The sequence below is a fragment of the Saccharomyces kudriavzevii genome, assembly GCF_947243775.1.
Source record: "Saccharomyces kudriavzevii IFO 1802 strain IFO1802 genome assembly, chromosome: 10".
Taxonomy (NCBI): Eukaryota; Fungi; Ascomycota; class Saccharomycetes; order Saccharomycetales; family Saccharomycetaceae; genus Saccharomyces; species Saccharomyces kudriavzevii.
In genome coordinates, this window is record NC_079281.1 from 195155 (window position 1) to 207280 (window position 12126).

Here is a 12126-nt window from a genome sequence, read left to right on the forward strand (position 1 = left end):
TTTTCACTGATTAGGATTGATAAGCGCAGATAAGCAAAGATAACAAAATTTTCACTTTTGTTAGCTCACTTGTAAATGGATAACAATGCTTCCCCGAGTAACAATAATCACTAATAACGATGGAGATAATATCGTATTGTTATCAAGATTAACTCCTAAGGTTATAGAACACATGTTCGCAATTGAAGACACTCACTACGAATCAGCAAGCAATAGTTTCTATCATAGGGTTTCATTTAACACCAAAATCTTTTACTTTACAAATTTTATATACTATTTAAGTTTGACTTTTCCTTCCAGATTAATCCAGGTACCTCTCAAAGGGTTCCCCTAGAACATTTTCAACAACCTTGACTAAACCGGTTCTTACTTCACGTTCAATTTCTTCATCATCATCTTCCAATAGCTCGGCAATTACAGGAACAAGCTGTGGAAGAAGAACCAACCAACTTTCACCTATCTTGGAGTATATTAATTTCATGGATCTGACAGCCCATAGCTTTTCAGTGGAGGAACAGGAAGCCTTCATGTGCTCAACAATCAATTTATTCAAAGTTAGGTTATGTTCATCAACTCCACTATTATTAGAAGCCAGAGCACCAATTGCCTTGACCAAATATTTCCCGATAGGGCTCTCTATGCTGGATAGTTGATTGACCAAGGATTCGGAAATCAATTCGAATCTGGACGTTGACTTCCAATATTCGTCTCTATCAAACTTCAATGAGGAAGTTAAAGAATTGATCACCAAACGTCTCAAGTTAATGTTTTCTATATCCTTGGTGATGAATCTCTTTAACAAAATATCTGTAGGTTCTATCAAGTAGGTGAAGTAGGAAGTAATGATCCCTCTCAAATTTTCTTGAAGCTTATTAAAAAACTTAAAGAACGCCAGCAGCCTTTCTACTTCAGTAATACCTGCATTGGTTACACCTTCACCGTCAAAAGCCCATCTTACCAATAAAACAAACAGTGGTCTAAAGACTTTATCATTCATCTTCAAAACATATGCGTTGGCAATTTCATGAACAGAAGCTTCTATCCTACTAATGGTGTTGTTATCGAAGGTGCAAATGGATCTAAATTCAAATAAAGATAATAATAATTTGAAGAATATAGGAGATTGTGAAGTTGCAGATTTCTTATCAATTTTTTCAACAGTGGATTCTAATGTACTCAGAAATAAACTAACGGCAACGGTATCATTGGATGTCGCTACTTCAGTGGACCAAATCTTGTATAGAACCCTCAAAACTTCCTTCAAATCAATATGTTCGATGATCAATGAAATCACTGATAATCTAATACTACTGTCGACTTCATCGGCAAAGTAAATAACATGCAAAACGTCAAAGATATTCGACATCAAAAAACTTGGAATATTTTTGATCAGACCTGCAAACAATAACAGTATAGCAACCTGTAACTGCTCCTTCAACGGGTTGACGCTATCCGCTAAAGAACCATCAAATAACTGGAGAGCAGGTGGGACTATCTTTGGATAGTATGCAATTGATTTAACGCCCAATACTTGAACGCAGTTTGTTATCAAGGCCAAAGATGATATCTTGACTTCTGTCATATCAGAGGTCATTTTTTCAGTAGCCAAGGTAAGAGTTTGCGTTAATATAGAGCCATCAAGTTTCTTACCATATTTGCTCACTAAAGCTGTCATTGTGTTCAGGATTACTTGAGAAATAGCGACAGATTTGGATTCCAGAGGCATCCTGCCAAGCAAAACCTTCAATACATTGTTGACAATAGGAATAGCCTCCGAACTTTCCAATTCAAACTTGGACCCAATTACCAACGTCAAATGGTATCTAATGTCTTCATTACTGGATGTATTTAGCAGAGGTAATACCGCATTAACAAATTCGTCAACTGGTAGAATATTCAATACACCGCCAAGAACCTTAAATAAAATTTCCTTTATTTCACTAGTATGATCTGAAAATGACGTTTCAGAATCAGATACTTCGTCGTTTTCTTGAGAAAGTATGGATGAAAATGTTACTTCTAGAGAATTAATAAAGAACAGAAGTGTCTCCAAAAGAGTGCCAAATTCATCCCTGATTCTTTTGATTAATTTTTCATCACTTGTTTCATCCAAAAGAACGGAATATACTTTTAATCTTAAGTTTTTTCTCACGTCATAATAATCTTGATCAGTTTCCTCGGTTATTTTATTGAAGAATTCAAACGCATTATTGATGAAAGCTAAAAATTCACTTTCTGGAACATTCAAAATACCGTTTGAAAACAGAACACGGGATTCCAATAATTTCTTTTTTTCTGAGGATTTTTTCGATGATGTTAACGATTTAATGATATCGAGTAAATCGTTCAAACCTGATAACTGCTCACTCACATGTAGATCAACGAGTAAAGCCTTAATAAATTCTATTAATGTTCTTGCATCACCAATTTTAAAGTTGACTAAAGCTGAAGAATACTGTTGCGCGATCAAGAAAAGGAATGAACCTAAGGCTTTGACCGGCCCTAGTGTTTTAATTAAAGTAGAAAATAATTTAACTCTTCTATGTCTTGGAACGTGTTGCAAAGCGGTCGTAAAACTCAACAATAAAAACTCCATTTCTTCCTTTTCATTTTCTTTGCTATTCTTAATTAAGGCAGGAACAACAGTTAGTATTGTCCGCTCAACAACCGTGGTGGTAAATTCGTCATCTTGACGAATGCTATGAGCTCCCATGAATGTAAAGATAGGCATCACAGAATGTAGAATAACCTCCGAACTTAAAGTAGCGAGAGATCCAATTACAAGTAGTAGTTTGTTTTGGACTTGAGGGGATGCCGAATTTCTAATAGCGGACACCAATATATCTGCTCTTATATTTGTTAGTTCTGTACAACCATGCTCCTTTAAGAACGTGATTGTGTTCAACATACAAGAAATCAAAGTTTCTTGTGCGTATAATACAGGTAGTCCCCCATCTTGATCCAAAGTCTCCAAATCAGACAACAGGGAAAACAGTGTGGATAAGAGCTTTTCAGAGCCAACATTCTTGATTTTGTCCAGCGCTTCCAAAGTAATTGTTAATTTTCTTAAGTGCAATTCTGCCAGTTGAGAAACCTCCTCCTTCAAAAATGCATTTTTACTAGTTGATGAGCGTCTTCTTCTTCTTTTAGAGAAGTCTGTTTGGTCCATTTCGTTACTGATGCTATTTTGGTTTAGTATAGATACGAAAATCTCAGAGTCAAGAGGTAATGACTGTAGTACGCCAACTGTATCATACGATAATTCTACGTTACTGGAAGAATCCACCATATTTTGAACAATTCTCAGTTTCTGCACATTATTCAACGAGGGGAATATGCCTATAAGTCTTTCAGCAGCCAAATTAGCTAGTTGTTCGTAATCCGAGTTTAGTGCGTCGAGAACAAAATCAATCATAAATGACTGTTTCTCCTTTAGCGATACTAAATTGACTAAAGCACGCTCAAAGCGTTCAAAATTGGCTTTGTTAGCGGTACAGCATGCTTCCCAACTAGATCTGTTTTTCAAGTAGTGCGAAATAAATTCTTCGAACAAGGAAGAATAGGAGGAGGTAGAACTTGAACTTTTGTTCAAATTATCCAACAACACTGTCTTGGCATATGGAGAAGGTATTAATAGGGCTTGATTGGCCCAGAACAATACAAAGACACCTTCATTTTTCTTCGGTGTAAATATTCTGGAAATATCGTAATTTTCTGTGACGTATTCATTCAAAAATCCTGCTAACCAAGCCTCACTGTCCTTGGGATTCAACATAGGAATGGTAATATTTTCTCCGTAAAGCTTATCAGATAAAAAGTAGTGCTTTGTGGATGGTCTCCTAGCTATCAAAGAGAGAATCTTCTTCACACCAATTCTGACCTTTATGGAGGCATCTTGTAAAGCGCAAATTAGACATGGAACCAGGGTGAAAATGTTAGCTTCCTTTTCAATACTGTTGATATATTTTGAAATATTGTTCAATGAGATTAGCTTTAGCGCGGTTGGTGCGGCTGGAGATATAGTTACTCTCAACAGAAACGTTATTCTTGACTCTAAAGTAGTAAAAAAGGAAGTCAAAAAGGAGCTTGCCTGATAGCCTTTGCCAATAGCTTCAGTAAATAGAGATAAAACTTTTTTAAATCTTTCTCCAGATTCGGCGAGAATCGACATGTTTGTTGTGTTGATAAAGTTTGAATGGATATCTAAAAAAGCTTGGAACGATGGAACCGTACCGTTTCGGGTAGCTTCCATAGGGTCACATAGTTGTTTTACAATGTCGGCGTTCGTATCGACGTTGGTGAATAATGATGTAGTCAACCTAATTTCAAAGATTTCACCAGTTAAGCCCAAATATCTCAGACATTTCAACACCAAATCCTCATTAATGGAAGTAAAATATTCGAATAACTCTATTAATTGTGATTTATCTTCTAAAATTTCGGAAATATGAATTAAGTCAGTGATGATTAGTCTAACTTCGTATTTTTCTAATTTTATTTTTTTCAGTAGGTTCAAAATAGAGTCCAGTTTGGTTTGATCGTATCTTGCAACAGATCTGGTATATGAGGTAATGAATTTATCACACGCTGGTTTACTGGCTTTATCTAAGAAAGCGAGAACAAATGCGGTGTCGAATTTGCTATCGAATAATTTATAAATTTTAGAGGGTAGCTGATCAACATTACCTTGCCCTTTTAGTGTTTGGAAAAGCTTACAAATTGTAACAAGCGCTGAATGTTTGGCGTCTTTATCATCTAAGTTTGAAAGAATGGTTTCCATAGCAGCTAAAATAATTGGTTTTTTTAAAGGCAAGGCAGTAGCAAACACGACCAAGATGGTATGAGCCGCTATTTGACAATCCTTAGACTTAGAGGCCAAAAGTTTAGCAGAGATTTCAAGTAAAATTGGAACAAGCTGATTTAACTTTTCATCATTGCTAGAATTGAAGGCAATTACGTTGATGAAACAGCATGTGGTAAATAAAAGCTGGTTAGTATATGTCGCATTGTGCTTGATACATTGGTCCAGATAGTTTGTGTATAGCTTCAAAAAATCCATATCATTAAAGAGCTTTACCATGGTCAAACCTGTTGGAGCTTTTTCACTTCTGACGAAATTAGATAAACAATTGAACAGAGGTGGCAATTTGACGATACTTAGGATTCGTTTGAAGACAGGAGTTTGATAGTAATTTAGAGTGGACAGTAAAAACATTTCTGTATTTTTGACATGAATCTGGAAACGACGAACCAACCATTCTGTTGCATGTAGTGTGGGTACCAAGTGCCATTTGGAAGAAGCTAATAGCAAATACGCATCAATGGCGTTATCCAAATCTCTAATCTCTTCTTTTGTTTGGACATTTCTATCAAGAGTAATAGAGGACTCCGAAAATAGAGTTCTTGAGAAAATGTCAAACTTCGGCTCTATTTGACTCAGTTCTTTGAGAGCCTTACTAGCATTTTCAAAAATGAAATCATAATCCTGAGTTGCAGCCGTCTTCGAGTTATAAATCAAAGAAGCTGAATGAAGCTTTTGTCTTCTTTTTCTATCCAACGCAACCGTAGCATTGCTGGAAGCAACTTGAGCTAATTGGTCACTTAGAGAAGACATTATCAAATTTATTTGTGGCTGGATAGCTCTCTTTGGGAATGATGAATGTGGCAACTATTGATTGCATCTTTGAAATACATCTGAGCTCATCGCTAACTGAAAATTTTTTTCTACACTGTCGCGGAAAGAAAAAAAAGAAAAAAAAGGTCATGTGATTTGAATATTATTTAGCGGCATTTTTCATTTACTGCATATTTAGGCATTATAAAATATATGTAGAGGATAGGAAGGCCCATAAATATGGTTAACATAACTTATTTATTCTTAATATTGTACTTGTAATTTCTTTTGAATGCTCAAGCGATTCAAAGTGTTTTTTGGGCCAAAAAAAGTCCAAAATAACGATATTGGATCCTTTTGTTAATGGAATTCTGATTGCATTTACTCTCTGAGAACCTATAAACTGAAGAGACCGGTTTTCTTTTTACCAAAGGGGTAAACGAAAAGTGAGGAGGCAAATAATCCTACAGAAATACCGACGCAAACTTGAATCATTGTCATACCGAATGACATGGAAGATGAAGGATCGGATGTACTTGTTGTGGCGGTAACACTGCCATTAACAATTGTGTTGACAATTTTATTTGCATTCTGTAACCCAGAAAGCAGAGAATTTTGTGAAGCAATACCAGACGGCACTTGAACGAAGATTGCAGGCAACATAGCCGACACTGCTAAACCTTGCCAAATTCTAGAATATAAGTTACCCAAAACACCGATAACGAATGCAGCCAAAGCAGCAGTAAATTCTGTGGAATTTTTAAAGTACTGACCGGCCCAATATGTTACGACATAACCACTACAGGAAATGAAAACCATAACGGGCAACTGTGATATGTGTGCCTGGTTTAATAAGGAGATACTTATAGTAAATGCAGGAACAAAGAGGAACCTAAACCACGGAGAGATTAATTGAGGGCATGAAATTTCGTTAGTAGCATTGTGATACATCCACCCAAATAAAGCTGAACCCAGCGTTATACCAAAGCCCAAAAACAAGGAATAAATAATGGCGTAAAACATACGCACTGCGCCGGCAACCATACTCCGACTTTGTAACTCTAGAGCACCGCATAATATAATGTAACCTGGAAGAATCAATGCCAAGGAACCTTGTGTAACAGCACCAAAGCAGATGTTGGAGCGAGGGATAGAGCCGAAAGCTCTACCGCAGAAACTAACCACTATAGATGCAGAAATTTCGAAAACGTTCGAATACATGTTGGATTTTTGTGATAGAATAAATTGCAAAGATCCTACACAAAGGCCCATGAAGAACGAGATCGCCAGATTTACCCAATCACCACCGAATGCATACGGAGTGACCATAGCAGAACAAAATGCATATAAGAGGACACATACCCAAGGTGGATATAAGTTCGTGTCAGCCAATATTTGGTCAAGTAAGGCGTTACCTTCATCAGCACCCAAGGTATCATGGACCACTCTCTTGTAAACGGCGTGTACTTGATGCAGTTTCCAAAGATTCAAGCCCTGATTACATCTAACCAGCTGAACTTCAGAAGTTCTTGTTGTGGCATCGCCGAAGGAGACAATCATACAGCCCGGAAGATACAGGAACTGTCCGTCTATTTCAAGAACTCTCGAAGTCATAATCATATATTCTTCTAGTCTATGCGTGGGGGCCCCATACATCATAAGAGCCCTACACATACGCAGGATGAAACGGTGTCTTTGTAGAAGATCTGCAATATGAACAGTAATTTTTGCTTCAGTCTTAAGCCTTTTTTTCAATCTGGGTATTTTGCTTTTTTTAGCTTTACCTCTTAAGTTTTGCAATCTGCTGCGTTTGGCAGCTGGCAAGTTCTTCCTTTCGGCAGCTTCGGAAGCGAAACATTCTTCGTCTGTCGTTGGAGCTTGCGATTCTGAATAAATAGAGCTTCCATTTAAGTCGTCATTTTGATATAGCTTCAATAACGACCCTAGCACGCCACTTTTCACCTGAGGTGGAGGAGGTACGTATGTAGAAGCTTGAATGAAACCCTCATTATCAGATGAGTCGTTTTCGGCATAATCGTCAAAATGATCTACTGCAGGTGCTAGGAATGAGTTTTTTGAACTAGAACCTAATGTATCACCATCCGAAGTCGATATTATATCATTTTCTAGCTTGAGTGCATCTAATTTTTCTTTGTTGTCTCCCTCGTGCACATCTACGATTTTGGATGCATCAGCCAGATCTGATAAGGGAATTTCCTCATTAAGATTGTTTTCTAAGTCGTTCTTATTGCCCTCTTTATCTGAAGGCATTGGTGCTAGTCCAGGGACCAAACCTCCTTGATTACCGGTCAAATTGTTTATTATTCTTTTAATGAATGTCTCATCATCCCCATCCTCACCGTTGTTTCTCAAATGCGTGAAGGATACTCTAGCCTTCCTCTTACGGCGGCGTGGTTTATCTTCCCCTTCATCTTGCTCATCCGTACTCTTGGAATTCTCGCTTGTTTCTGAAAAGCTTGAAGGAGCATCGCTTTCTGCGCCATCCGCACTACCAGTAAATCTTACATTCTTGTTATCTTTTTTTGTAGCACCCGGACCCGTTACGAAATTGTGCTGATTTTTACTTAATGAGCTGCTCTTAATTTCATCATCTGAATTGTTGGGGGTTCGATAGTTGCTATTACTATCAAGATCTAAGCTCGATCGACTTTGCTTCGAGCTCCCTATTTGAGAACTGGACCCTGACGGATTTGCTTTTTCGTTTATACCGACCATTTTTTTAATCTTCAAGTTACTTTTTCACTCTATTTTTTCAGTTCTTTATTCTAGGTCAAGAGATGGAGTATGCAAACTATTGAGTAAGAAAAGTATTATATACAATTTTTTAGGTACGTTTCAAATATGGTAGATCGAGAACAAATGCAAAACACGACGCTACGTTTTTTAAATAAACAGGATTGTAATCCGATTAATTTCTTTTTCGAGGTTCTTCCGAATTTCGTTATATATAATTGACAAAAGTTGAAGATGGCTTTGCTTCGAACATTTTTCGGATAGGGACAAGCAAACGGCATGAGAATGCCGAATGGCGTGCAGATCAAGGAGATCTCGGCGCAGAGACAGAGGGTCCTTTTGCCGTAACGGCAAAACTCTGGCAGATAAACCCAGTGCCCCTCATTTGTCAAAAAGTTGAAACAGACAGGGGAAAAAACAAGGCCCAAAGCAACGTCATGGAATTCAACACTACCAACAAAGGAGAGATCGTCCGGGTAATAGTTCAAGCCTATTCTTTCAATCTAAAAATAACCTACACAAGCTCGGCTTTAATCGCGTCTCGCCCCAACCAGAAGCGAAGCCATTTAATTTTGTCTCTGGCTAGTTAAGGCCAGAAAGAAGAAACTGTCGCGCCAGACCATGCACCGCCTCACGTCAGTACTATACAGACAGAGAGGCAAGAGAACATTCTTTTAGTAATTGTTTTATCGAAACTCATGATCGGCAAGAGGCGAGGAATTGTCATTACAGATCCTGGAGGCAGTGCTTTCTCAAATATGCTGTTTCAATCTGAAAATACCGGTGATTTAAGGTTCCCGGATTTCATTGCACGCCATTACCCGCAGATGTATCTTCGATATATCTTTTCTCCGTTCGTCCAATATTCATGGCTCGGCGGCTATTCGAGTTTTTGTGGAAATATCATCTAATGACAGGTATCAGCCCTGCGTCCTAAATGCAGTAGCAAGTATGGGCGGGAGTCTTCGGCGGCAAAACGCCACAGACAAGCGCTGGTTGCAAAAAGATAAAGGAATGATGGACGAAATCAAATAGATATATTAAGATAGCAAGTTACCGGTCATTTTCTTTTAAAAACACTTTCTCTGTTTTGCACACTTACATCATATAATTTTGCGAACGTACTCAACGAGAAAGAAGTTAGAAGGTTTGTCTTTGAAAGAGCTTTACGGTTATCTTTACTTTACCCTTTCTCTTCCTAGTTTACTTTCAACCCCCTTCCCCAAAAAGTTTCCTTTTTTGATCAAACATATATAGGAACACTACTGTCGGTTTGGGCAGCACTCTAAAGAATAATAGTTTTTATCTGTTATCAGTTAAACCAGATAATTCGATTATTCTTCATATCTATTGGAAAAGAAAGTGACGCAGACGCAAGAAGAGGCACACTACTATACTTATATATAATAACTTATTTATGGTTGAAAAACGTTGTAGGCAAAGTTCCAGTAGTGGTTCAGAATTTAGTATTCCGCCTGATGTCGATAACCCACCCCTTTCTATCCCTCTGAAAACTTTATCTGACAGATATCAACTGATCGAAAAATTGGGTGCAGGATCATTTGGTTGCGTAACCTTGGCCAAGGCACAATTCCCTTTGTCGAATATATTGGGTAGACAACAGCAAGACGTAAGGGGCACTTTAATGGACCAGCCTGAAAATGGGCACCAAAACTATGTAACTAAGACACAGGGTGTTGTGGCCATAAAGACGATGATGACAAAATTGCACACACTACAAGATTACACCAGGGTTCGAGAAGTTAAGTTTATCCTGGCTATCCCAGCAAATGATCATCTGATACAAATTTTTGAAGTTTTCATTGATTCTGAAAATTATCAGCTACATATTGTAATGGAATGTATGGAACAGAACTTGTATCAAATGATGAAACATAGAAGACGTCGAGTTTTTTCCATTCCTTCCTTAAAATCTATCCTATCGCAAATATTGGCTGGGTTAAGGCACATTCATCAACACAATTTCTTCCACAGAGATCTAAAGCCTGAGAATATTCTCATCACACCAAGTACCCAGTATTTTGAAAAGGAGTATATGAACCAGATAGGATACCAAGATAATTATGTTATCAAACTGGCAGACTTTGGCTTAGCGCGTCACGTCGAAAACAAAAACCCATATACCGCCTACGTTTCCACAAGGTGGTATAGGTCACCTGAAATATTGTTAAGAAGTGGATACTACTCCAAACCCTTGGACATTTGGGCGTTCGGGTGCGTGGCAGTGGAAGTGACTGTTTTCAGAGCTCTTTTCCCCGGCGCTAATGAAATAGATCAGATCTGGAAAATTCTTGAAGTTCTTGGTACACCTATCAAAAGTCCTGACACTAGTAGTGCCAATCATATAGTTACTCCACCGCCTGGTGGGTTTTGGGACGATGCCGGTAACTTGGTTCATAAATTGAACCTGAAACTACCTTATGTGGAGGGTTCTTCGTTGGATCATCTGCTTTCCAGTTCCCAATTATCTGATTTGTCCGATGTTGTCAAAAAGTGTTTGAGATGGGATCCTAGTGAGAGAGCGACGGCTCAAGAGCTTTGTGAAATGCCATTTTTTGAAAGTACTGTGGCATCTCAAATAGATACGAGAACGGATATAACTAACACAGAACAAGCACTGATTTTTGCAGGGATAAACCCAGTGGCAGCAAACACAAAGCCATTATACTTTAATTCTGCAGCCAAATTACCAGTTGAAGCGGAGTCTCATGGTATCGACCTCAGCAATAACAATAAGAATTCTCAAGCAATGCCCTCACCAACTATAAATCAAGAAAAACTAACCTTGGTGGAATTTTTAAACGAGTTCGTTGAAGAAGATAATGATGATCACTCTATACCTGACGTGGGTACAGATTCCACTATCTCAGATTCTATTGATGAGACCGAGTTATCAAAGGAAATCCGTAACAATCTAGCCCTTTGTCAATTACCAGCTGAAGAAGTCTTGGATCATTCGTTGTCGAATATTAGACAGTTGACAAATGATATTGAGATTATAAATAAAGATGAAGCGGACAATATGGAACAGTTATTTTTTGACTTAGAGATTCCCGAACAAGATGAATTTCACAAAAGGCAACCGTTTAATGAACACGCCGATATTGATGAAGATGTCGTCCTACCATATGTAAACAACTCGAATTATACACATACGGATAAGTCATATCATAAGGGTAGTACTTTTTTGGGTGATGCATCCTTAGGCGATTCATTCAATTCAATGCCAGATTTTACTCCAAGAAATTTCTTGATACCTACATTAAACAAATCACAGGAAAAGTTTGAGACCCATTTATCAAATCCAAATCAGCATTTTGGGAATGTAACCTTTTAGAATCCATCATTTACTAATAATATCGTTACGCATAGTTATATATATACATATATATGTATATATATTCATCTACCTAAATAGCTACTGCTCTACAAAATTCAGTGCTTTCTAGATGGCTTTATACTTGACCATTACGTAATTATTTTGAGACCATTTCGAGTATATGTTACTTTCCTTCTCTTTGCTCACTCCCGTCATCGTCATTGTCTGGTCCTCTCGGCGGCTACTTACTAATACTACCGAAAATATTCTCCGTTACCCGACATCTCGCTGCTACTCATTCTGTTTAGATTTCTGTTCGTATAAGTTGCCTGTTTTGTTAAAAGATTACGTTATAATGAAACCAAAGGACAGATACCAACGCGAGAAAAGCTTTAATAAATGGGAAACAGGTGTATGC

General features: G+C 37.8%; 3 protein-coding genes across 3 annotated transcripts; 1 reads left to right on the top strand and 2 right to left on the bottom strand.

Moving 5' to 3' along the window:
* Positions 1-301: 301 nt before the first annotated feature.
* Positions 302-5614, bottom strand: UTP10 (snoRNA-binding rRNA-processing protein UTP10; the record flags this gene model as incomplete). Its single annotated transcript, XM_056228942.1, has 1 exon — positions 302-5614. The coding sequence occupies one exon, from the start codon at positions 5612-5614 to the stop codon at positions 302-304; it is 5313 nt and encodes a 1770-aa protein (XP_056083010.1).
* Positions 5615-6010: 396 nt separating this feature from the next.
* On the bottom strand, positions 6011-8350 carry SKDI10G1090 (uncharacterized protein; the record flags this gene model as incomplete). The annotated part of the gene is made up of 1 exon (XM_056228943.1): positions 6011-8350. One exon carries the CDS (start codon positions 8348-8350, stop codon positions 6011-6013), a length of 2340 nt encoding a protein of 779 aa, XP_056083011.1.
* A 1435-nt stretch (positions 8351-9785) lies between these two features.
* On the top strand, positions 9786-11726 carry IME2 (protein kinase IME2; the record flags this gene model as incomplete). Its single annotated transcript, XM_056228944.1, has 1 exon — positions 9786-11726. The coding sequence occupies one exon, from the start codon at positions 9786-9788 to the stop codon at positions 11724-11726; it is 1941 nt and encodes a 646-aa protein (XP_056083012.1).
* Between the last annotated feature and the right edge of the window lie 400 nt (positions 11727-12126).